General features: G+C 57.2%; 1 protein-coding gene across 1 annotated transcript in view; it reads left to right on the top strand.

The window, feature by feature from the left end:
- The window catches only part of LOC134056009 (uncharacterized), a 262,164-nt gene that overhangs the window by 146,616 nt on the left and 89,007 nt on the right, over positions 1–26,541 (top strand). The window contains exons 17-19 of the mRNA XM_062512488.1: positions 330–2,273; positions 8,627–10,570; positions 23,525–24,040. Of these exons, the coding sequence (XP_062368472.1) occupies positions 330–2,273; positions 8,627–10,570; positions 23,525–24,040 (4,404 nt within the window). The remainder of the gene's footprint in view (positions 1–329; positions 2,274–8,626; positions 10,571–23,524; positions 24,041–26,541) is intronic.

Genomic DNA, 26,541 nt, shown 5'->3' with positions numbered 1-26,541 from the left:
CCAGCTGCAGGACAACCCCGCTGCCGGCGCCGTCGTGCCGGGGTCGCGCTGGGGGGTTCTCCTTCCCCTTCCCTCTGGCACGGAGGCAAATCCCATCCTCTCCTTGTCCTTCCTGCCCCAGACAAGGAGCTGAGGACAGAGACCATGGAGGACAAATCCCCGCGGCAGAACCTCGAGGAAGAGGTCGTTTGGAGCGGCTCCACGTCGCAGGAATCCAGCGGGGAGGAAGAGCCGCGGAGATCCCGCATGAGGAGGGGCTGCAAACGCAGATCACGGGGATCTGAGGAGGAAAGACCCAGCCTGGGCCGGGCAGGGGGTCGGAGATGGAGCCGGAGCTCGGACCTGGTGGTTCATGAGCAGCTTCATGATGGGGAGAAGCTCCACAAGTGTGAGGAGTGCGGGATGAGCTTCAGATGGAGGAGCAGACTTATCTGTCACCAGAGGATCCACACCGGGGAACGGCCCTACAAGTGTGGGGATTGTGGGAAGGGCTTCAGACGCCGTTCCGACCTGATCCGTCACCAAAGCATCCACACTGGGGAGAGGCCCTACAAATGTGGGGATTGTGGGAAGGACTTCAGGCAACGTTCCAGCCTAATCTGTCACCAAAGGATCCACACTGGGGAGAAGCCCTACGAGTGCTCAGAGTGTGGGATGAGGTTTCCCGTCAACTCCCAGCTCATGCAGCACTACCAGACACACACGGATGAGAGACCCTACGAGTGTCCTGACTGTGGGAAGGGCTTCAGGAAAAACTCCACACTCATGAGACACCGGCGCATCCACACTGGGGAGAGGGCCTGCATATGTGAGGATTGTGGGAAGGGCTTTAGGGAACGTTCCAAGCTGGTCCAGCACCAAAGGATCCACACTGGGGAGAGGCCCTACATATGTGGGGATTGTGGGAAGGGCTTCAGACGCCGTTGCAACCTGATCCGTCACCAAAGCATCCACACTGGGGAGAGGCCCTACAAATGTGGGGATTGTGGGAAGGACTTCAGGCAACGTTCCAGCCTAATCTGTCACCAAAGGATCCACACTGGGGAGAAGCCCTACGAGTGCTCAGAGTGTGGGATGAGGTTTCCCGTCAACTCCCAGCTCATGCAGCACTACCAGACACACACGGATGAGAGACCCTACGAGTGTCCTGACTGTGGGAAGGGCTTCAGGAAAAACTCCACACTCATGAGACACCGGCGCATCCACACTGGGGAGAGGCCCTACGAGTGTCTCGAGTGTGGGAAAGGCTTCAGCGACAGCTGCAGGCTGATGTACCACCGGAGGATCCACACTGGGGAGACGCCCTACAAGTGTGAGGAGTGTGGGAAGAGTTTCCGGCTGAGCAGCCAATTGATCCGCCACCAGAAGATCCACACTGGGGAGAGGCCCTACAAATGTGGGGATTGTGGGAAGGATTTCAGGCAACATAGCACCCTGATCCGTCACCAATTTATCCACACTGGGGAGATGCCCTACGAGTGCTCAGAGTGTGGGAAGAAGTTTCCCGTCAACTCCCAGCTCATGCAGCACTACCAGACACACACGGCTGAGAGGCCCTACAAGTGTCCTGACTGCGGGAAGGGCTTCAGGGATAACTCTAGGCTTGTTATTCACCGGCGCATCCACACCGGGGAGAAGCCCTATGAGTGTGAGGTGTGTGGGAAGAGCTTCAGCAACAGCTCCTCACTGATCCTCCACTGGAGGATCCACACTGGGGACCGGCCCTACAAGTGTGAGGAGTGTGGGAAGGACTTCAGGCAACGTTCCAACCTAATCCGTCACCAAAGGATCCACACTGGGGAGAGGCCCTACGAGTGCTCAGAGTGTGGGAAGAGGTTTTACTGCAGCTCCCAGCTCATGCAGCACTACCAGACACACACGGATGAGAGACCCTACGAGTGTCCTGACTGTGGGAAGGGCTTCAGGAAAAACTCCACACTCATGAGACACCGGCGCATCCACACTGGGGAAAGGCCCTACAAGTGTGAGGATTGTGGGAAGGACTTCAGGCAACGTTCCAACCTAATCCGTCACCAAAGTATCCACACTGGAGAGAAGCCCTACGAGTGCTCAGAGTGTGGGAAGAGGTTTTACTCCCGCTCCCTGCTCATGCAGCACTACCAGACACACACGGATGAGAGACCCTATGAGTGTCCTGATTGCGGGAAGGTCTTCAGGAAAAACTCCAACCTCATCATCCACCGGCGCATCCACACCGGGGAGAGGCCCTATGTGTGTACTGAATGTGGGAAAAGCTTCTCCTGCAGATCAGCGTTGACCATACACCAACGGAGGCACCAGTAAGGGAAGCCCTGTGAGGACCCACGTTGGGCAGAGCCTTGGTGACCCACATTCCCTGGAATCCATGCTGGGAAGACACTCGGCTGGTTATACTTTTGTTTTGGCCTCCCAATACTATCTGCTCCTGTGGCACCCTCCCCACATCTCTGTATCACGGTTCCATCTTAGTCATTTTCTGGGGAAGGAGGGGCAGGTGAAGACGGCAGAGGAGGGTACAGGAAGACAGGAGCAGGCGAAAGAGGCGTTGGTGGGAGAGGAGGGTATCCCTGAGCACCAGTAGGTGAGGGAGGAGGGTATCCTTTGGCAGGGGGTGTGTAAGTGGGTCAGGTGAAATCGGGCCAGGTGAGGTAGGGTCAGATTCCCTTGATCCCATGGGGGCTACCAGCAATTCACCATCCATATCATCGATCCGATATAAACTTTTCATCCAATGCCAGGTGTTCTATACAACGCTTCCCTTGGACACAACCCATGCAATTATTGTTTTCAGGTACTTTAACAATCATTAACCCACACTCAACCAGCCACTCTGGTGTTTCCTGCAAATAGAAAAATGAATCAACGTAGGGAACTTTGTCCAATCTGCCCTCCTGTTTACAAATGATCAGTAACTGTGAAATCACATCAGATGGCAAAGACAAGTTTTCCGGACACATTTTCCCATGCTGCAAGACATATTTCGGCCACCAAGTGTTATAATAATCAATCAACCTTATGTAACTCTTGCCCAAAATTACCTTCCTTCCAATGTGCTAATGAGCAGCCCAAAGGAGAAGTGTGTGGTGTGGGGGCACTGCCGCCCAAAATCCGTTTAATCTTCTCCGTGTTACAGCTACAATAAACCACTGATGCCGAACCTGCAACGCTTTCGCGATTGACTGACGGACGGCACCGCGGCAATACCAGGAATTCCTCAGCCCAACCACACGCGCCTTTCGCTGCGCCTAACTGGCAGGCAACCAGGCCAGAGTAAAAGCACCTTACCTTTCTCCAGGGGACGTTGTGAGCGGCGGGGGGTCCCGGTGCCGACGGGCTTCCCGAGAATCCCTCGGTGCCGGCTGGGGCGTGATCGGGTCGCGGGGTCCTCAGCAGCGCTCACAAGGTCCCATCTGGGTCGCCAAAATGTTAGCGTGGAAACGCATAATCACAGGATGATTATATGCAGGTGGTTTCATTGAAGAGCTTGGGGAGCCGGGGTATAAACCCAAATCTGACTCCAACGTGGATTCGAGATGGACGTGTTTTTATACCCTTTTCATGATATAGCTGTATATTAATTATTAAACCTGTATTGGTATCATATCTACGTTGATCTTATCCAAGTATCAATTCTTGCAATTTTCATCAGGTCCCCCAAATATCGTTTCCCGAGATTTTTATTACAATTAAGCAATAATTACATTCAACTACCAAACAATCATTACATTTAACAATCGTATCATATGATGATTACGTAGGTGCAGATTCACCTGACCTAATTCATTCCAAAGGCCGAGTTCCCTTGCCCAGGCCTACCAGACCAACCTTTCTTCCCATCCCCTGAATCCTTGGTAATTCCCATGATTTTTGAAACATTTTAACCCTATGCTAACACAGGGAGTTTGGCAGGGCCCTACACAGGACAGGGCAGGACGGGAGGGACCCCTGGGTGGGGCAGAACCGCCTCGGTTCGCATCGTCCCGATGCAGCCATCCTGGTCCATACGGTCCCAGTCCATGCCATCCCAGTTTGTGCAATCCCAGTCGGGATGGCCCTGATCCATCTGGTCCCAGTCTGTGCAATCCCAGTCCATGTGATCCCATTTTGCACCATCCCAGTCTCTATCGTCCTGCGTATCTTTCGGGTGATTTTATGTCAACCCTGGTGGATTCTGGATGCCCTTGATGCCCTTTTCTGCTGATTTTAAACCAAACCAGGCCCTTTTAGGAGCGCAGTTCCCTTTGGCCCCGCCCCTTTCGCCTCAGAATTCCCGCCTTTTCCCGGGCCCCGCCCATTTCCTTCATCCGGACTTTTCATTGGCTTTTTCCCTTTTTCCCATCCATGTCCCGCCCATCTATTGGCGCTTTCCCCTGCGCATGCTCAGGACGCCGGAAGTTTCCTCAGCGGGCGCCGCCATCTTTTGTCCCGGTCTCCCGGGCCGGTTGCAGCATGTCCGAGACCTCCGGTGGGGCTTGGGCATCTTTAGGGGATTTATAGGGGATTTGTAGGGGTTTGGGGGGTTTGTAGGGATTTGGGAGGTTTCGTTTTCTGGGGTGTGTCTATAGAGGGCTCTCTATAGGGAATTTGGGGGGTTCGTTAGGGGATTAGGGAATTTCTAGGGGTGTCTGTAGGGGATTTGGGGGGGGTCTGTAGGGGATTTCCGGAGATGTGTATTTGAGATTTGTGGGGGGGCTATAGGGAATTTGGGGGTTCCGGGGGTCTATGGGGGATCTTTAGGGGATTTGGGGGGTCTTGCGTCTCTGTAGGGGTTTGGGGAGGTCTGGGGGTGTCTCTGGGGGATTTGGGGGGTCTGGGGGCTCTGTAGGGGATTTTGGGGGGTCTGGGGTCTCTATGGGGTATTTAGGGATCTGGGGTCTCTATGGGATTTTGGGGGTCTGGGGTGTCTGTAGGTGATTTGGGGTGGGGGTCTGGGGTCTCTATGGGGGATTTTCAGGGTCTGGGGACTCTAAAGTGGATCTTGGGGGGTCTGGGGTCTCTATGGGTGATTTGGGGGTCTGGGGTTTCTGTAGGGGATTTGGGGAACTCTGGAGGATTAATAGGGGATTTGGGGGGGTCTGCGGTCTGTTCATGGGATTTTGTGGGGTATGGGGTCTCTGTGGGGGATTTGGGGGGTCTGGGGTCTCTAAAGTGGATTTTGGGGGGAGTCTGGGGTCTCTATGGGGGATTTGGGGGGTCTGGGGTCTCTACGGAGTATTTGGGGGGTCTGGGATCTCTATGGGGGATTTGGGGGGTCTGGGGTCTCTATGGGGGATTTGGGGGGGTCTGGGGTTTCTGTGGGGGATTTTGTGGGTCTGGGGACTCTAAAGTGGATCTTGGGGAGGTCTGGGTTCTCTATGGGGGATTTGGGGGGGACTGGGGTCTCTGTAGGGCATTTGTGGGGTCTGGGGTCTCTGGTTGTTCTTGCCAAGGCATCTTGGTTATCAAACTGCAAATGCTGATTAAATCCACAGCTCTCTCTGTGTCAGCTTCCACAGTGTTGGTCTCAGCCTGGGTCCTATAGCGGTGCCAGTCTCGGTCTCAAATGTCGCTCTTGGTTTTGGAGCGGACCCAATCCCAGTGCTGGTAGCAGTACCGGTGCTGGTCCCAGAGTTCTCCCAGGGCCAATCTCAGTCTCGGTTCTGGCGCCGGTGCCAGTCTTGGTGCTGGTTCCGGCGCCGCTCCCAGTGTCAGCCCTGGAGTCCTGCCAGTGCCGGTGCCAGTGTCGGTCCCAGGACAGTGCTGGAGCACTCCCGGTGCAGGTTCTAGTGTCGGTGTTGGTCTCAGTCTTGGTCCCAGGGCCAGCTCTGGGGCCGGTTTCGCTCTCGGTCTCCTTCTCAGTCCCAGGCCTAGTTCCGCTTCTGGAGCGTTGATGGTCTCAGTTCTGGTGTCGGTTCTGTTCCCACTCTTGGTCTCGGGCTCCATTCTGATTTCGGTCTCATTCTTGGTGCTGCTGCCGGTTCTGGTGCCGCTCGCAGTCTACGGTCCCTCAGATTTTCGTCCCATTTTGGTGATTCTAGGATCAACTGGGCGGATTTAGGCTGGACTGCTGCTCACTTTTGGAGAACATGAGCCCCATTTGGGTGATTTTACACCGCTTTGTATGGATTTCAGGGGCCTTTGGCTGATTTTCTGCCAACCCTGGTGGATCTAGGCTGCATTTGAGGCCCTTTTCTGAAGATCTTAGGGCAAACCAGGCCCTTTTAGAACCAGAGGGCCCCTTGGCCCCGCCCCTTTCCCCTCACAGTTCCCGCCCTTTCCTTGACCCCGCCCCTTTCCCCTCACAGTTCCCGCCCTTTCCTTGACCCCGCCCCTTTCCCCTCACAGTTCCCGCCCTTTCCTTGACCCATCCCCTCCCAGTTCGGTTTCGGAACTGGGAATGAGGAGGGGGAGGAGGAGGAGGAGGGAGGAAGAGGCGGAGCGGCAGCAGGAAGCAGGAGCAGAGAAGGAGCGAATCAAGCGCGCGGCTCCGGAGCTCCCTGAACTCGCAGCCTCCCCGGGACCATCGCCCCCCATCCCGCAGGTGCCCGGGGAGGGGGAGCTCGTCCCAAATATCCCGGGGGGGGGGGGGGTCCCTGGGTTTGGGGTTCCCTGGGGGGGATGTTTGGATCTCTCTGGGCTCCGGAGCCGCAGGTGCCCCTCGGGGGGACATCGATCGGGGGGTCCCCGGGAGGTGTTTTTGGGGGTCCCGGTGGCTGGCGGCAGGGCCCCGGCGGGGGGCGGGTGGATGCGGGTCCCCCCGCGGTGGGGATTGGGCTTCCCGGGCCGGGCCCTGCGAGCTCTGCCGGGGCCACGTGGGGACCGCGCGGGACCGGCGGGATCGGCGGGGGACAGCGGTTTTGGGGAGCCCCGGGAGAGCCGCGGCTTCCTGGAGCGGGAGCCCGGAGAGAGGAGAGCCCCAGAAGGGCAGAGCGGGGACCCCGAGAGGGGGGGACCCCTGGGATTCCCGGGATCCCGGCGGGGGGTGCTGGGGCTGGAGGGGCGGGATGGCCGGGAAAGGGGATCGGGGGTCCTTGGGACGGAAGCGGCTGCTCCCAGTATGAGCCCGCTTGCTCCCCGCGTGTGGTTCCAGTTTCCTCGGCACTCCCACTAGGAGCCCAGTCACTCCCAAGTCATGGCCTGATTTCATGCAATTTGCCCCCAGCACGGTCCCCGTTGCTCCCAGTTCCTCCCACTTTGCTCCAGTGCGTTTCCAGCTCCCCCAGCTGCCCATACCATAGTTCCAGTCACTCCCAGTACGATCCCAGTGCGACTCCAGTATGATGCCAGTCTCTGCCTCCAGGGCCCCAGTCGCTCACACTTGCCCCCGGTTGCCCCAGCATGCTCCCAGTTTTCCCCCAGCACATTCCCAGTTGCTCCTAGCTAGGTCCCAGTCAGCACCCCTGTGGTCTCAGATACTCCCAGTATATCCCAGTAGCCCTGAACAATCTCCTAGTCATTCCCAGGCACTGCCAGTTACCTCAGCGTGGCTCACTTGCCCCCAGTTGCATCCCAGTTGCCCCTAGAATAGTCCCAGTGCCTCTCTGCATGGTTTGTTTATTTATTTTTTGGGGGGAGTGGGTTCGTTTGGAGAATGCAGAACTCCAAAGCTGAGCCGAAAATGCCCCTTGGGGGACATTGGGGGGTCCTGGTGGCAGCTGCCGGCAGAGGCAGCCTGGAGGAGCAGAGCCCTGTGTGCCCCAGGATCCCAAAGTGAGGAGCCCAGAGAGGGGGGAGGGCCGAGATTCGTGGGACCCTCAAGAGCCTGGAGAGGGGCAGGGGGGAGTCCATGAATCCCCTGCGCCCCAGACAGAGAATAAGGGGGAGAAGGGACCGTGGGACCCAAAAACCCCCAGCATCCCTAAATAGGGAGATGGAAGAGGGGAGAGCTTTGTGGATTCCTGGGACTCCCAGCAGCCTGGGGAGTGCAGGGACCGAGGAGATGGGGGACCCCCATTACAAGCGTGAGCCCCAGAGCTGGGACAGGGGGGAACCCCTGAACACCAGAGGAGAGGGACCATTCCCAGGAGCTGGTGGGAGGCATTTCCAGGGCTGAATGTTGGCTGTTTGGGAGGTTTTTATGGGCGCCAGTGCCCGGGGACTTCTAGAGATGGACTTGGGCAGGCAGAACCCGCAACACAACATGCTCATCCCTTGTTTTAGCCCAAAGCAGGATTTCCCATTCCCAAACCTTGGCCCGTTGGAGGAGGAGGAGGCTCTGAGGAAGAGGAAGCTGCCCCAGGATAACCAGGCAGGTGAGGAGGAATTCACTGCCCCTTTTAACCCTCTGTCCTGCTCCATCTCCCAGCCCAGCAGGGCCCCCAGCTGCAGGACAACCCCGCTGCCGGCGCCGTCGTGCCGGGGTCGCGCTGGGGGGTTCTCCTTCCCCTTCCCTCTGGCACGGAGGCAAATCCCATCCTCTCCTTGTCCTTCCTGCCCCAGACAAGGAGCTGAGGACAGAGACCATGGAGGACAAATCCCCGCGGCAGAACCTCGAGGAAGAGGTCGTTTGGAGCGGCTCCACGTCGCAGGAATCCAGCGGGGAGGAAGAGCCGCGGAGATCCCGCATGAGGAGGGGCTGCAAACGCAGATCACGGGGATCTGAGGAGGAAAGACCCAGCCTGGGCCGGGCAGGGGGTCGGAGATGGAGCCGGAGCTCGGACCTGGTGGTTCATGAGCAGCTTCATGATGGGGAGAAGCTCCACAAGTGTGAGGAGTGCGGGATGAGCTTCAGATGGAGGAGCAGACTTATCTGTCACCAGAGGATCCACACCGGGGAACGGCCCTACAAGTGTGGGGATTGTGGGAAGGGCTTCAGACGCCGTTCCGACCTGATCCGTCACCAAAGCATCCACACTGGGGAGAGGCCCTACAAATGTGGGGATTGTGGGAAGGACTTCAGGCAACGTTCCAGCCTAATCTGTCACCAAAGGATCCACACTGGGGAGAAGCCCTACGAGTGCTCAGAGTGTGGGATGAGGTTTCCCGTCAACTCCCAGCTCATGCAGCACTACCAGACACACACGGATGAGAGACCCTACGAGTGTCCTGACTGTGGGAAGGGCTTCAGGAAAAACTCCACACTCATGAGACACCGGCGCATCCACACTGGGGAGAGGGCCTGCATATGTGAGGATTGTGGGAAGGGCTTTAGGGAACGTTCCAAGCTGGTCCAGCACCAAAGGATCCACACTGGGGAGAGGCCCTACATATGTGGGGATTGTGGGAAGGGCTTCAGACGCCGTTGCAACCTGATCCGTCACCAAAGCATCCACACTGGGGAGAGGCCCTACAAATGTGGGGATTGTGGGAAGGACTTCAGGCAACGTTCCAGCCTAATCTGTCACCAAAGGATCCACACTGGGGAGAAGCCCTACGAGTGCTCAGAGTGTGGGATGAGGTTTCCCGTCAACTCCCAGCTCATGCAGCACTACCAGACACACACGGATGAGAGACCCTACGAGTGTCCTGACTGTGGGAAGGGCTTCAGGAAAAACTCCACACTCATGAGACACCGGCGCATCCACACTGGGGAGAGGCCCTACGAGTGTCTCGAGTGTGGGAAAGGCTTCAGCGACAGCTGCAGGCTGATGTACCACCGGAGGATCCACACTGGGGAGACGCCCTACAAGTGTGAGGAGTGTGGGAAGAGTTTCCGGCTGAGCAGCCAATTGATCCGCCACCAGAAGATCCACACTGGGGAGAGGCCCTACAAATGTGGGGATTGTGGGAAGGATTTCAGGCAACATAGCACCCTGATCCGTCACCAATTTATCCACACTGGGGAGATGCCCTACGAGTGCTCAGAGTGTGGGAAGAAGTTTCCCGTCAACTCCCAGCTCATGCAGCACTACCAGACACACACGGCTGAGAGGCCCTACAAGTGTCCTGACTGCGGGAAGGGCTTCAGGGATAACTCTAGGCTTGTTATTCACCGGCGCATCCACACCGGGGAGAAGCCCTATGAGTGTGAGGTGTGTGGGAAGAGCTTCAGCAACAGCTCCTCACTGATCCTCCACTGGAGGATCCACACTGGGGACCGGCCCTACAAGTGTGAGGAGTGTGGGAAGGACTTCAGGCAACGTTCCAACCTAATCCGTCACCAAAGGATCCACACTGGGGAGAGGCCCTACGAGTGCTCAGAGTGTGGGAAGAGGTTTTACTGCAGCTCCCAGCTCATGCAGCACTACCAGACACACACGGATGAGAGACCCTACGAGTGTCCTGACTGTGGGAAGGGCTTCAGGAAAAACTCCACACTCATGAGACACCGGCGCATCCACACTGGGAAAAGGCCCTACAAGTGTGAGGATTGTGGGAAGGACTTCAGGCAACGTTCCAACCTAATCCGTCACCAAAGTATCCACACTGGAGAGAAGCCCTACGAGTGCTCAGAGTGTGGGAAGAGGTTTTACTCCCGCTCCCTGCTCATGCAGCACTACCAGACACACACGGATGAGAGACCCTACGAGTGTCCTGATTGCGGGAAGGTCTTCAGGAAAAACTCCAACCTCATCATCCACCGGCGCATCCACACCGGGGAGAGGCCCTATGTGTGTACTGAATGTGGGAAAAGCTTCTCCTGCAGATCAGCGTTGACCATACACCAACGGAGGCACCAGTAAGGGAAGCCCTGTGAGGACCCACGTTGGGCAGAGCCTTGGTGACCCACATTCCCTGGAATCCATGCTGGGAAGACACTCGGCTGGTTATACTTTTGTTTTGGCCTCCCCATACTATCTGCTCCTGTGGCACCCTCCCCACATCTCTGTATCACGGTTCCATCTTAGTCATTTTCTGGGGAAGGAGGGGCAGGTGAAGACGGCAGAGGAGGGTACAGGAAGACAGGAGCAGGCGAAAGAGGCGTTGGTGGGAGAGGAGGGTATCCCTGAGCACCAGTAGGTGAGGGAGGAGGGTATCCTTTGGCAGGGGGTGTGTAAGTGGGTCAGGTGAAATCGGGCCAGGTGAGGTAGGGTCAGATTCCCTTGATCCCATGGGGGCTACCAGCAATTCACCATCCATATCATCGATCCGATATAAACTTTTCATCCAATGCCAGGTGTTCTATACAACGCTTCCCTTGGACACAACCCATGCAATTATTGTTTTCAGGTACTTTAACAATCATTAACCCACACTCAACCAGCCACTCTGGTGTTTCCTGCAAATAGAAAAATGAATCAACGTAGGGAACTTTGTCCAATCTGCCCTCCTGTTTACAAAAGATCGATAACTGTGAAATCACATCAGATGGCAAAGACAAGTTTTCCGGACACATTTTCCCATGCTGCAAGACATATTTCGGCCACCAAGTGTTATAATAATCAATCAACCTTATGTAACTCTTGCCCAAAATTACCTTCCTTCCAATGTGCTAATGAGCAGCCCAAAGGAGAAGTGTGTGGTGTGGGGGCACTGCCGCCCAAAATCCGTTTAATCTTCTCCGTGTTACAGCTACAATAAACCACTGATGCTGAACCTGCAACGCTTTCGCGATTGACTGACGGACGGCACCGCGGCAATACCAGGAATTCCTCAGCCCAACCACACGCGCCTTTCGCTGCGCCTAACTGGCAGGCAACCAGGCCAGAGTAAAAGCACCTTACCTTTCTCCAGGGGACGTTGTGAGCGGCGGGGGGTCCCGGTGCCGACGGGCTTCCCGAGAATCCCTCGGTGCCGGCTGGGGCGTGATCGGGTCGCGGGGTCCTCAGCAGCGCTCACAAGGTCCCATCTGGGTCGCCAAAATGTTAGCGTGGAAACGCATAATCACAGGATGATTATATGCAGGTGGTTTCATTGAAGAGCTTGGGGAGCCGGGGTATAAACCCAAATCTGACTCCAACGTGAATTTGAGATGGACGTGTTTTTATACCCTTTTCATGATATAGCTGTATATTAATTATTAAACTTGTATTGGTATCATATCTACGTTGATCTTATCCAAGTATCAATTCTTGCAGTTTTCATCAGGTCCCCCAAATATCGTTTCCCAAGATTTTTATTACAATTAAGCAATAATTACATTCAACTACCAAACAATCATTACATTTAACAATCGTATCATATGATGATTACGTAGGTGCAGATTCACCTGACCTAATTCATTCCAAAGGCCGAGTTCCCTTGCCCAGGCCTACCAGACCAACCTTTCTTCCCATCCCCTGAATCCTTGGTAATTCCCATGATTTTTGAAACATTTTAACCCTATGCTAACACAGGGAGTTTGGCAGGGCCCTACACAGGACAGGGCAGGACGGGAGGGACCCCTGGGTGGGGCAGAACCGCCTCGGTTCGCATCGTCCCGATGCAGCCATCCTGGTCCATACGGTCCCAGTCCATGCCATCCCAGTTTGTGCAATCCCAGTCGGGATGGCCCTGATCCATCTGGTCCCAGTCTGTGCAATCCCAGTCCATGTGATCCAAACCTACGTGATCCCAGTTTGGATGGTCCTCCACGGCCCACACTCCCAGGGTCTGGAATTCCAGTTGCCAGCCAGGAAAAGATGTTCCTGCCCCTGAAGGCAAAGCTCTTAAGAAGGGGCCAAAAGCCAAGTGGAGCAGGATCTTACAGGGACATTTCACTGCCAGCCTTCATACCTTCAGCCATGGCTCTTGGAGCTCCAGCATTGGGAAGGAAATCAGGGCAGGGTCTTTGCTGGGAGCTGCCCTGGCTCAAGGGAGCCACTGGGAGAGAAACGGAGCAGGCAGAGACAGGCAGGAGAGAAAGGAGGACACAAACACAATCAGCTGAGAAGGCGCCACTGAAAACAGAACTGGAACTGACGGAGAGTGAACGGGACAGAAATCAGGAACCGCGAAAATTTTATTTGCTATCAAATACAAGCTGCCCAGCCAGTCCCACACAATCCCGATCCCACTGCTCGAAATTTGGATCCCACTCCTCCCAATCTCCTTCCAACCCCTTCTCCCCCTGGTGACTGTGGAATCCAGCAAGGTTCGTGTGGGACTGAGTTGTTTTGAGGCGGGAACAATCCACTTGGAGGTGGGATGGAGCCCTTCTGGGTTGAAGTTGAGGTGTGTTCATGGGAATTTGAGTGGTTTAGAGGGGACAGGCCCATCCCTCTTGGCTTTGGAGCACAAAGAGATGGAGGACAGACAAAAAATAAGGCCAAAACAAAAGGATAACCAGCCAGGTGCCTTCCCAAACTGCATCCCAGGGAATGTGGGTCACCAGGGCTCTGAAGATTGTGGGTCATCCAGTGGGGGATGGAGTTGGAGCAGCGCACGAAGCTCTTCCTGCGCTCAGGGCACTCACATGGCTTCTCTTACTGGTGCCTCCGTTGGTGACTGACCAAATTTGATCTGCAGGAGAAGCTTTTCCCACACTCGGGACACTCGTAGGGCCTCTCCCCGGTGTGGATGCGCCGGTGGGTGATGAGGGTGGAGTTCTCCCTGAAGCCCTTCCCGCAATCAGGACACTCGTAGGGTCTCTCATCCGTGTGTGTCTGGTAGTGCTGCATGAGCTGGGAGCTGGAGTAAAACCTCTTCCCACACTCTGAGCACTCGTAGGGCCTCTCCCCAGTGTGGATCCTCTGGTGACAGGTCAGGCTGCAACGTAGCCTGAAGTCCTTCCCACAATCCCCACACTTGTAGGGCATCTCCCCAGTGTGGATACTTCGGTGACGGGTCAGGTTGGAACGTTGCCTGAAGTCCTTCCCACAATCCCCACATTTGTAGGGCCTCTCCCCAGTGTGGATACTTTGGTGTTGGACCAGATTGGAACGGCGCCTGAAATCCATCCCACAATCCCCACACTTGTAGGGCCGTTCCCCGGTGTGGATCCTCTGGTGACAGGTAAGGCTGCTCCTCCATCTGAAGCTCATCCCGCACTCCAAGCACTTGTGGAGCTTCTCCCCATCATGAAGCTGCTCATGAACCACCAGGTCCGAGCTCCGGCTCCATCTCCGACCCCCTGCCTGGCCCAGGCTGGGTCTTTCCTCCTCAGATCCCCGTGATCTGCGTTTGCAGCCCCTCCTCATGCGGGATCTCCGCGGCTCTTCCTCCCCGCTGGATTCCTGCGACGTGGAGCCGCTCCAAACGACCTCTTCCTCGAGGTTCTGCCGCGGGGATTTGTCCTCCATGGTCTCTGTCCTCAGCTCCTTGTCTGGGGGAGGAAGGACAAGGAGAGGATGGGATTTGCCTCCGTGCCAGAGGGAAGGGGAAGGAGAACCCCCCAGCGCGACCCCGGCACGACGGCGTCAGCAGTGGGGTTGTCCTGTAGCTGGGGACCCTGCTGGGCTGAGAGATGGAGCAGGACAGAGGGTTAAAAGGGGCAGTGAATTCCTCCTCACCTGCCTGGTTATCCTGGGGCATCGTCCTGTTCCTCAGAGCCTCCTCCTCCTCCATCGGGCCAAGGGTTGGGAATGGGAAATCCTGCTTTGGGCTAAAACAAGGGATGAGCATGTTGTGTTGCGGGTTCTGCCTGCCCAAGTCCATCTCTAGAAGTCCCCGGGCACTGGGGCCCATAAAAACCTCCCAAACAGCCAACATTCAGGCCTGGAAATGCCTCCCACCAGCTCCTGGGAATGGTCCCTCTCCTCTGGTGTTCAGGGGTTCCCCCCTGTCCCAGCTCTGGGGCTCACGCTTGTATTGGGGGTCCCCCATCTCCTCGGTCCCTGCACTCCCCAGGCTGCTGGGAGTCCCAGGAATCCACAAAGCTCTCCCCTCTTCCATCTCCCTATTTAGGGATGCTGGGGGTTTTTGGGTCCCACGGTCCCTTCTCCCCCTTATTCTCTGTCTGGGGCGCAGGGGATTCATGGACTCCCCCCTGCCCCTCTCCAGGCTCTTGAGGGTCCCACGAATCTCGGCCCTCCCCCCTCTCTGGGCTCCCCACTTTGGGATCCTGGGGCACACAGGGCTCTGCTCCTCCAGGCTGCCTCTGCCGGCAGCTGCCACCAGGACCCCCCAATGTCCCCCAAGGGGTATTTTCTGCTCAGCTTTGGAGTTCTGCATTCTCCAAACGAACCCACTCCCCCCAAAAAATAAATAAACCATGCAGAGAGGCACTGGGACTATTCTAGGGGCAACTGGGATGCAACTGGGGGCAAGTGAGCCACGCTGAGGTAACTGGCAGTGCCTGGGAATGACTAGGAGATTGTTCAGGGCTACTGGGATATACTGGGAGTATCTGAGACCACAGGGGTGCTGACTGGGACCTAGCTAGGAGCAACTGGGAATGTGCTGGGGGAAAACTGGGAGCATGCTGGGGCAACCGGGGGCAAGTGTGAGCAACTGGGGCCCTGGAGGCAGAGACTGGCATCATACTGGAGTCGCACTGGGATCGTACTGGGAGTGACTGGAACTATGCTATGGGCAGCTGGGGGAGCTGGAAACGCACTGGAGCAAAGTGGGAGGAACTGGGAGCAACGGGGACCGTGCTGGGGGCAAATTGCATGAAATCAGGCCATGACTTGGGAGTGACTGGGCTCCTAGTGGGAGTGCCGAGGAAACTGGAACCACACGCGGGGAGCAAGCGGGCTCATACTGGGAGCAGCCGCTTCCGTCCCAAGGACCCCCGATCCCCTTTCCCGGCCATCCCGCCCCTCCAGCCCCAGCACCCCCCGCCGGGATCCCGGGAATCCCAGGGGTCCCCCCCTCTCGGGGTCCCCGCTCTGCCCTTCTGGGGCTCTCCTCTCTCCGGGCTCCCGCTCCAGGAAGCCGCGGCTCTCCCGGGGCTCCCCAAAACCGCTGTCCCCCGCCGATCCCGCCGGTCCCGCGCGGTCCCCACGTGGCCCCGGCAGAGCTCGCAGGGCCCGGCCCGGGAAGCCCAATCCCCACCGCGGGGGGACCCGCATCCACCCGCCCCCCGCCGGGGCCCTGCCGCCAGCCACCGGGACCCCCAAAAACACCTCCCGGGGACCCCCCGATCGATGTCCCCCCGAGGGGCACCTGCGGCTCCGGAGCCCAGAGAGATCCAAACATCCCCCCCAGGGAACCCCAAACCCAGGGACCCCCCCCCCCCCCCGGGATATTTGGGACGAGCTCCCCCTCCCCGGGCACCTGCGGGATGGGGGGCGATGGTCCCGGGGAGGCTGCGAGTTCAGGGAGCTCCGGAGCCGCGCGCTTGATTCGCTCCTTCTCTGCTCCTGCTTCCTGCTGCCGCTCCGCCTCTTCCTCCCTCCTCCTCCTCCTCCCCCTCCTCATTCCCAGTTCCGAAACCGAACTGGGAGGGGATGGGTCAAGGAAAGGGCGGGAACTGTGAGGGCAAAGGGGCCGGGTCAAGGAAAGGGCGGGAACTGTGAGGGGAAAGGGGCGGGGTCAAGGCAAAGGCGGGAACTTTGAGGGCAAAGGGCCGGGTCAAGGAAAGGGCGGGAACTGTGAGGGGAAAGGGGCGGGGTCAAGGAAAGGGCGGGAACTGTGAGGGCAAAGGGGCGGGGTCAAGGAAAGGGCGGGAACTGTGAGGGGAAAGGGGCGGGGCCAAGGGGCCCTCTGGTTCTAAAAGGGCCTGGTTTGCCCTAAGATCTTCAGAAAAGGGCCTCAAATGCAGCCTAAATCCACCAGGGTTGGCAGAAAATCAGCCAAAGGCCCCTGAAATCCATACAAAGGGGTGTAAAATCACCCAAATGGGGCTCATGTTCTCCAAAAGTGAGCAGCAGTCCAGCCTAAATCCGCCCAGTTGATCCTAGAATCACCAAAATGGGACGAAAATCTGAGGGACCGTAGACCGCGAGCGGCACCAGAACCGGCAGCAGCACCAAGAATGAGACCGAAATCAGAATGGAGCCCGAGACCAAGAGTGGGAACAGAACCGACACCAGAACTGAGACCATCAACGCTCCAGAAGCGGAACTAGGCCTGGGACTGAGAAGGAGACCGAGAGCGAAACCGGCCCCAGAGCTGGCCCTGGGACCAAGACTGAGACCAACACCGACACTAGAACCTGCACCGGGAGTGCTCCAGCACTGTCCTGGGACCGACACTGGCACCGGCACTGGCAGGACTCCAGGGCTGACACTGGGAGCGGCGCCGGAACCAGCACCAAGACTGGCACCGGCGCCAGAACCGAGACTGAGATTGGCCCTGGGAGAACTCTGGGACCATCACCGGTACTGCTACCAGCACTGGGATTGGGTCCGCTCCAAAACCAAGAGCGACATTTGAGACCGAGACTGGCACCGCTATAGGACCCAGGCTGAGACCAACACTGTGGAAGCTGACACAGAGAGAGCTGTGGATTTAATCAGCATTTGCAGTTTGATAACCAAGATGCTTTGACAAGAACAACCAGAGACCCCAGACCCCACAAATGCCCTACAGAGACCCCAGACCCCCCCAAATCCCCCATAGAGACCCCAGACCTCCCCAAATCACCTACAGACACCCCAGACCCCCAAAATCCCATAGAGACCCCAGATCCCTAAATCCCCCATAGAGACCCCAGACCTCCCCAAATCCACCATAGAGACCCCAGACCCCCCAAGATCCACTTTAGAGTCCCCAGACCCACAAAATCCCCCATAGAGACCCCAGACCACCCCAAATCACATACAGACACCCCAGACCCCCAAAATCCCATAGAGACCCCAGATTCCTAAATCCCCCATAGAGACCCCAGACCCCACAGGTCCCCTACAGAGACCCCAGATCCCCAAAAATTCCCCATAGAGACCCCAGACCCCCAAATTCCCCATAGAGACCCCAGACCTCCTAAATCCCCCATAGAGACCCCAGACGCCCCAAAATCCCCCATAGAGACCCCAGACCCCTCAAAATACCCCATAGAGACCCCAGACCCCCCAAATCCCCTACACAGACCCCAGACCCCCCAAAATCCCCCATGGAGACCCCAGACCCCCAAAACCCCCATAGAGACCCCAGACCCCCAAAATCCCCCATAGAGACCCCAGACCCCACAAGTCCCCTACAGAGACCCCAGATCCCCAAAAATTCCCCATAGAGACCCCAGACCCCCAAATCCCCCATAGAGACCCCAGACCCCCCCAAATCCCCACAGAAACCGCAGACCCCCCCAAATCCCCCATAGAGACCCCAGACCCCCCAAATCCCCCATAGAGACCCCAGACTCCCCCCAAAATCCACTTTAGAGACCCCAGACCCCCCAAATCCCCCACAGAGACCCCAGACCCCACAAAATCCCATGAACAGACCGCAGACCCCCCCAAATCCCCTATTAATCCCCCACACTTCCCCAAATCCCCTACAGAGACCCCAGACCCCCAAATCCCCCATAGAGACCCCAGACCCCCCAAAATCCCCCATAGAGACCCCAGACCCCCCAAGATCCACTTTAGAGTCCCCAGACCCTCAAAATCCCCCAAAGAGACCCCAGACCCCCCCAAATCACCCACAGACACCCCAGACCCCCAAAATCCCATAGAGACCCCAGATCCCTAAATCCCCCATAGAGACCCCAGACCCCCCCAAATCTCCCATAGAGACCCCAGACCCCCCAAAATCCCCTACAGACCCCCCAGACCCACACAAAAATCCACTTTAGAGACGCCAGACCCCCCTAAATCCCCCATAGAGACCCCAGACCCCCCCCAAATCACCTACAGACACCCCAGACCCCCAAAATCCCATAGAGACCCCAGATCCCCAAAATACCCCATACAGACCCCAGACCCCCCAAAATCCCCTACAGAGCCCCCAGACCCCCCAAATCCCCCAGAGACACCCCCAGACCTCCCCAAACCCCTACAGAGACGCAAGACCCCACAAATCCCCTAAAGATCCCCCATAGACCCCCGGAACCCCCAAATTCCCTATAGCCCCCCCACAAATCTCAAATACACATCTCCGGAAATCCCCTACAGACCCCCCCCAAATCCCCTACAGACACCCCTAGAAATTCCCTAATCCCCTAACGAACTCCCCAAATTCCCTATAGAGAGCCCTCTATAGACACACCCCAGAAAACGAAACCTCCCAAATCCCTACAAACCCCCCAAACCCCTACAAATCCCCTATAAATCCCCTAAAGATGCCCAAGCCCCACCGGAGGTCTCGGACATGCTGCAACCGGCCCGGGAGACCGGGACAAAAGATGGCGGCGCCCGCTGAGGAAACTTCCGGCGTCCTGAGCATGCGCAGGGGAAAGCGCCAATAGATGGGCGGGACATGGATGGGAAAAAGGGAAAAAGCCAATGAAAAGTCCGGATGAAGGAAATGGGCGGGGCCCGGGAAAAGGCGGGAATTCTGAGGCGAAAGGGGCGGGGCCAAAGGGAACTGCGCTCCTAAAAGGGCCTGGTTTGGTTTAAAATCAGCAGAAAAGGGCATCAAGGGCATCCAGAATCCACCAGGGTTGACATAAAATCACCCGAAAGATACGCAGGACGATAGAGACTGGGATGGTGCAAAATGGGATCACATGGACTGGGATTGCACAGACTGGGACCAGATGGATCAGGGCCATCCCGACTGGGATTGCACAAACTGGGATGGCATGGACTGGGACCGTATGGACCGGGATGGCTGCATCGGGACGATGCGAACCGAGGCGGTTCTGCCCCACCCAGGGGTCCCTCCCAGTCCTGCCCTGTCCCGTGCGGGGGCTCTGACAAAACTCCCTGGAGTGAACGAGGAGGTCCCAGAGCGCTCCCGGTGCCGGTCTCTGTCCTGGAGCAGTCCTGGAGCAATCCTGGTGCTGACTCTGGTCCCGGTCTGATTCTCAGTCCCTGAGCGGTGCTGGTGTCGGTCTCATTCTTGGTCCTACAGCGCTGCCAGTCTCCATGCAAGTGCCGGCTCTGGTTTCCATCTCAGTCTCAGTTATAGTTTGGGTCTTGGTCTTGGTCTCGATCTCGGCCACAGCCTTGCAGTGGTTCCGGTCCCAGTGCTGGTTCCGCTGCACTCTTGGTCCCGGAGTGCTCCCAGTGCCAATCTCAGTCTCAGTCCTGGTCTCAGATCTGTGCCAGTCTCGGTTCTGGTGCCGGTACCAGTCTCTGTGCTGGCACAATCCCGCTCTCAGTCTCAGTCCCAGAGTTCTCCCTGTGCCGGTGCTGGTCCCGGTCCCAGAGCAGTCCTGGAGCGCTCCCGGTGCCGCTCCCAGTGTCCGTGTTTATCGAAGGTTGAGAGAGAGACAGGGACGACTGACTCGTGATCAGAATCCCGATTTACTCTCAGCTACATTTGCTTACACACCCTTTTTGGGAAGGCGGTAATTTTTTACTACATTCATTGGGTTAAACATCACTCAGACAAACTTTACATTTCTACTTATTTAGTTCAATCTTCTTTCCTGTCGCAGTCTCGATCCAATCTTTTTGTAATCTTCAAAGCTCTGGTTGTTCTTGCCAAGGCATCTTGGTTATCAAACTGCAAATGCTGATTAAATCCACAGCTCTCTCTGTGTCAGCTTCCACAGTGTTGGTCTCAGCCTGGGTCCTATAGCGGTGCCAGTCTCGGTCTCAAATGTCGCTCTTGGTTTTGGAGCGGACCCAATCCCAGTGCTGGTAGCAGTACCGGTGCTGGTCCCAGAGTTCTCCCAGGGCCAATCTCAGTCTCGGTTCTGGCGCCGGTGCCAGTCTTGGTGCTGGTTCCGGTGCCGCTCCCAGTGTCAGCCCTGGAGTCCTGCCAGTGCCGGTGCCAGTGTTGGTCCCCGGACAGTGCTGGAGCACTCCTGGTGCAGGTTCTAGTGTCGGTGTTGGTCTCAGTCTTGGTCCCAGGGCCAGCTCTGGGGCCGGTTTCGCTCTCGGTCTCCTTCTCAGTCCCAGGCCTAGTTCCGCTTCTGGAGCGTTGATGGTCTCAGTTCTGGTGTCGGTTCTGTTCCCACTCTTGGTCTCGGTCTCCATTCTGATGTCGGTCTCATTCTTGGTGCTGCTGCCGGTTCTGGTGCCGCTCGCGGTCTACGGTCCCACAGATTTTCGTCCGATTTTGGTGATTCTAGGATCAACCGGGCAGATTTAGGCTGGACTGCTGCTCACTTTTGGAGAACATGAGCCCCATTTGGGTGATTTTACACCGCTTTGTATGGATTTCAGGGGCCTTTGGCTGATTTTATGCCAACCCTGGTGGATCTAGGCTGCATTTGAGGCCCTTTTCTGAAGACCTTAGGGCAAACCAGGCCCTTTTAGAACCAGAGGGCCCCTTGGCCCCGCCCCTTTCCCCTCACAGTTCCCGCCCTTTCCTTGGCCCCGCCCCTTTGCCCTCACGGTTCCCGCCCTTTCCTTGACCCCGCCCCTTTGCCCTCACAGTTCCCGCCCTTTCCTTGACCCCGCCCCTTTGCCCTCACAGTTCCCGCCCTTGCCTTGACCCCGCCCCTTTGCCCTCACGGTTCCCGCCCTTTCCTTGACCCATCCCCTCCCAGTTCGGTTTCGGAACTGGGAATGAGGAGGGGGAGGAGGAGGAGGAGGGAGGAAGAGGCGGAGCGGCAGCAGGAAGCAGGAGCAGAGAAGGAGCGAATCAAGCGCGCGGCTCCGGAGCTCCCTGAACTCGCAGCCTCCCCGGGACCATCGCCCCCCATCCCGCAGGTGCCCGGGGAGGGGGAGCTCGTCCCAAATATCCCGGGGGGGGGTCCCTGGGTTTGGGGTTCCCTGGGGGGGATGTTTGGATCTCTCTGGGCTCCGGAGCCGCAGGTGCCCCTCGGGGGGACATCGATCGGGGGGTCCCCGGGAGGTGTTTTTGGGGGTCCCGGTGGCTGGCGGCAGGGCCCCGGCGGGGGGCGGGGGGATGCGGGTCCCCCCGCGGTGGGGATTGGGCTTCCCGGGCCGGGCCCTGCGAGCTCTGCCGGGGCCACGTGGGGACCGCGCGGGACCGGCGGGATCGGCGGGGGACAGCGGTTTTGGGGAGCCCCGGGAGAGCCGCGGCTTCCTGGAGCGGGAGCCCGGAGAGAGGAGAGCCCCAGAAGGGCAGAGCGGGGACCCCGAGAGGGGGGGACCCCTGGGATTCCCGGGATCCCGGCGGGGGGTGCTGGGGCTGGAGGGGCGGGATGGCCGGGAAAGGGGATCGGGGGTCCTTGGGACGGAAGCGGCTGCTCCCAGTATGAGCCCGCTTGCTCCCCGCGTGTGGTTCCAGTTTCCTCGGCACTCCCACTAGGAGCCCAGTCACTCCCAAGTCATGGCCTGATTTCATGCAATTTGCCCCCAGCACGGTCCCCGTTGCTCCCAGTTCCTCCCACTTTGCTCCAGTGCGTTTCCAGCTCCCCCAGCTGCCCATACCATAGTTCCAGTCACTCCCAGTACGATCCCAGTGCGACTCCAGTATGATGCCAGTCTCTGCCTCCAGGGCCCCAGTCGCTCACACTTGCCCCCGGTTGCCCCAGCATGCTCCCAGTTTTCCCCCAGCACATTCCCAGTTGCTCCTAGCTAGGTCCCAGTCAGCACCCCTGTGGTCTCAGATACTCCCAGTATATCCCAGTAGCCCTGAACAATCTCCTAGTCATTCCCAGGCACTGCCAGTTACCTCAGCGTGGCTCACTTGCCCCCAGTTGCATCCCAGTTGCCCCTAGAATAGTCCCAGTGCCTCTCTGCATGGTTTGTTTATTTATTTTTTGGGGGGAGTGGGTTCGTTTGGAGAATGCAGAACTCCAAAGCTGAGCCGAAAATGCCCCTTGGGGGACATTGGGGGGTCCTGGTGGCAGCTGCCGGCAGAGGCAGCCTGGAGGAGCAGAGCCCTGTGTGCCCCAGGATCCCAAAGTGGGGAGCCCAGAGAGGGGGGAGGGCCGAGATTCGTGGGACCCTCAAGAGCCTGGAGAGGGGCAGGGGGGAGTCCATGAATCCCCTGCGCCCCAGACAGAGAATAAGGGGGAGAAGGGACCGTGGGACCCAAAAACCCCCAGCATCCCTAAATAGGGAGATGGAAGAGGGGAGAGCTTTGTGGATTCCTGGGACTCCCAGCAGCCTGGGGAGTGCAGGGACCGAGGAGATGGGGGACCCCCAATACAAGCGTGAGCCCCAGAGCTGGGACAGGGGGGAACCCCTGAACACCAGAGGAGAGGGACCATTCCCAGGAGCTGGTGGGAGGCATTTCCAGGCCTGAATGTTGGCTGTTTGGGAGGTTTTTATGGGCCCCAGTGCCCGGGGACTTCTAGAGATGGACTTGGGCAGGCAGAACCCGCAACACAACATGCTCATCCCTTGTTTTAGCCCAAAGCAGGATTTCCCATTCCCAAACCTTGGCCCGATGGAGGAGGAGGAGGCTCTGAGGAACAGGAAGATGCCCCAGGATAACCAGGCAGGTGAGGAGGAATTCACTGCCCCTTTACCCTCTGTCCTGCTCCATCTCCCAGCCCAGCAGGGCCCCCAGCTGCAGGACAACCCCGCTGCCGGCGCCGTCGTGCCGGGGTCGCGCTGGGGGGTTCTCCTTCCCCTTCCCTCTGGCACGGAGGCAAATCCCATCCTCTCCTTGTCCTTCCTGCCCCAGACAAGGAGCTGAGGACAGAGACCATGGAGGACAAATCCCCACGGCAGAACCTCGAGGAAGAGGTCATTTGGAGCGGCTCCACGTCGCAGGAATCCAGCGGGGAGGAAGAGCCGCGGAGATCCCGCACGAGGAGGGGCTGCAAACGCAGATCACGGGGATCTGAGGAGGAAAGACCCAGCCTGGGCCGGGCAGGGGGTCGGAGATGGAGCCGGAGCTCGGACCTGGTGGTTCATGAGCAGCTTCATGATGGAGCGAAGCTCCACAAGTGCTTGGAGTGTGGGATGAGCTTCACATGGAGGAGCAGCTTTATCTGTCACAAGAGAATCCACACAGGGGAACGACCCTACAAGTGTGGGGATTGTGGGAAGGGCTTCAGACGCCGTTCCGACCTGATTCGTCACCAAAGCATCCACACTGGGGAGAGGCCCTACAAATGTGGGGATTGTGGGAAGGACTTCAGGCAACGTTCCAGCCTAATCTGTCACCAAAGGATCCACACTGGGGAGAAGCCCTACGAGTGCTCAGAGTGTGGGATGAGGTTTCCCGTCAACTCCCAGCTCATGCAGCACTACCAGACGCACACGGATGAGAGACCCTACGAGTGTCCTGATTGCGGGAAGGTCTTCAGGAAAAACTCCAACCTCATCATCCACCGGCGCATCCACACCGGGGAGAGGCCCTATGTGTGTACTGAATGTGGGAAAAGCTTCTCCTGCAGATCAGCGTTGACCATACACCAACGGAGGCACCAGTAAGGGAAGCCCTGTGAGGACCCACGTTGGGCAGAGCCTTGGTGACCCACATTCCCTGGAATCCATGCTGGGAAGACACTCGGCTGGTTATACTTTTGTTTTGGCCTCCCCATACTATCTGCTCCTGTGGCACCCTCCCCACATCTCTGTATCACGGTTCCATCTTAGTCATTTTCTGGGGAAGGAGGGGCAGGTGAAGACGGCAGAGGAGGGTACAGGAAGACAGGAGCAGGCGAAAGAGGCGTTGGTGGGAGAGGAGGGTATCCCTGAGCACCAGTAGGTGAGGGAGGAGGGTATCCTTTGGCAGGGGGTGTGTAAGTGGGTCAGGTGAAATCGGGCCAGGTGAGGTAGGGTCAGATTCCCTTGATCCCATGGGGGCTACCAGCAATTCACCATCCATATCATCGATCCGATATAAACTTTTCATCCAATGCCAGGTGTTCTATACAACGCTTCCCTTGGACACAACCCATGCAATTATTGTTTTCAGGTACTTTAACAATCATTAACCCACACTCAACCAGCCACTCTGGTGTTTCCTGCAAATAGAAAAATGAATCAACGTAGGGAACTTTGTCCAATCTGCCCTCCTGTTTACAAAAGATCAGTAACTGTGAAATCACATCAGATGGCAAAGACAAGTTTTCCGGACACATTTTCCCATGCTGCAAGACATATTTCGGCCACCAAGTGTTATAATAATCAATCAACCTTATGTAACTCTTGCCCAAAATTACCTTCCTTCCAATGTGCTAATGAGCAGCCCAAAGGAGAAGTGTGTGGTGTGGGGGCACTGCCGCCCAAAATCCGTTTAATCTTCTCCGTGTTACAGCTACAATAAACCACTGATGCTGAACCTGCAACGCTTTCGCGATTGACTGACGGACGGCACCGCGGCAATACCAGGAATTCCTCAGCCCAACCACACGCGCCTTTCGCTGCGCCTAACTGGCAGGCAACCAGGCCAGAGTAAAAGCACCTTACCTTTCTCCAGGGGACGTTGTGAGCGGCGGGGGGTCCCGGTGCCGACGGGCTTCCCGAGAATCCCTCGGTGCCGGCTGGGGCGTGATCGGGTCGCGGGGTCCTCAGCAGCGCTCACAAGGTCCCATCTGGGTCGCCAAAATGTTAGCGTGGAAACGCATAATCACAGGATGATTATATGCAGGTGGTTTCATTGAAGAGCTTGGGGAGCCGGGGTATAAACCCAAATCTGACTCCAACGTGGATTCGAGATGGACGTGTTTTTATACCCTTTTCATGATATAGCTGTATATTAATTATTAAACCTGTATTGGTATCATATCTACGTTGATCTTATCCAAGTATCAATTCTTGCAATTTTCATCAGGTCCCCCAAATATCGTTTCCCGAGATTTTTATTACAATTAAGCAATAATTACATTCAACTACCAAACAATCATTACATTTAACAATCGTATCATATGATGATTACGTAGGTGCAGATTCACCTGACCTAATTCATTCCAAAGGCCGAGTTCCCTTGCCCAGGCCTACCAGACCAACCTTTCTTCCCATCCCCTGAATCCTTGGTAATTCCCATGATTTTTGAAACATTTTAACCCTATGCTAACACAGGGAGTTTGGCAGGGCCCTACACAGGACAGAGCAGGACGGGAGGGACCCCTGGGTGGGGCAGAACCGCCTCGGTTCGCATCGTCCCGATGCAGCCATCCCGGTCCATACGGTCCCAGTCCATGCCATCCCAGTTTGTGCAATCCCAGTCGGGATGGCCCTGATCCATCTGGTCCCAGTCTGTGCAATCCCAGTCCATGTGATCCCATTTTGCACCATCCCAGTCTCTATCGTCCTGCGTATCTTTCGGGTGATTTTATGTCAACCCTGGTGGATTCTGGATGCCCTTGATGCCCTTTTCTGCTGATTTTAAACCAAACCAGGCCCTTTTAGGAGCGCAGTTCCCTTTGGCCCCGCCCCTTTCGCCTCAGAATTCCCGCCTTTTCCCGGGCCCCGCCCATTTCCTTCATCCGGACTTTTCATTGGCTTTTTCCCTTTTTCCCATCCATGTCCCGCCCATCTATTGGCGCTTTCCCCTGCGCATGCTCAGGACGCCGGAAGTTTCCTCAGCGGGCGCCGCCATCTTTTGTCCCGGTCTCCCGGGCCGGTTGCAGCATGTCCGAGACCTCCGGTGGGGCTTGGGCATCTTTAGGGGATTTATAGGGGATTTGTAGGGGTTTGGGGGGTTTGTAGGGATTTGGGAGGTTTCGTTTTCTGGGGTGTGTCTATAGAGGGCTCTCTATAGGGAATTTGGGGAGTTCGTTAGGGGATTAGGGAATTTCTAGGGGTGTCTGTAGGGGATTTGGGGGGGGTCTGTAGGGGATTTCCGGAGATGTGTATTTGAGATTTGTGGGGGGGCTATAGGGAATTTGGGGGTTCCGGGGGTCTATGGGGGATCTTTAGGGGATTTGTGGGGTCTTGCGTCTCTGTAGGGGTTTGG

This window comes from Cinclus cinclus, chromosome 37 (assembly GCF_963662255.1).
Source record: "Cinclus cinclus chromosome 37, bCinCin1.1, whole genome shotgun sequence".
In the NCBI taxonomy this organism is placed as follows: domain Eukaryota; kingdom Metazoa; phylum Chordata; class Aves; order Passeriformes; family Cinclidae; genus Cinclus; species Cinclus cinclus.
The sequence above is the reverse complement of the archived record's forward strand: the minus strand, read 5'-3'. Positions and strand labels throughout refer to the sequence as shown.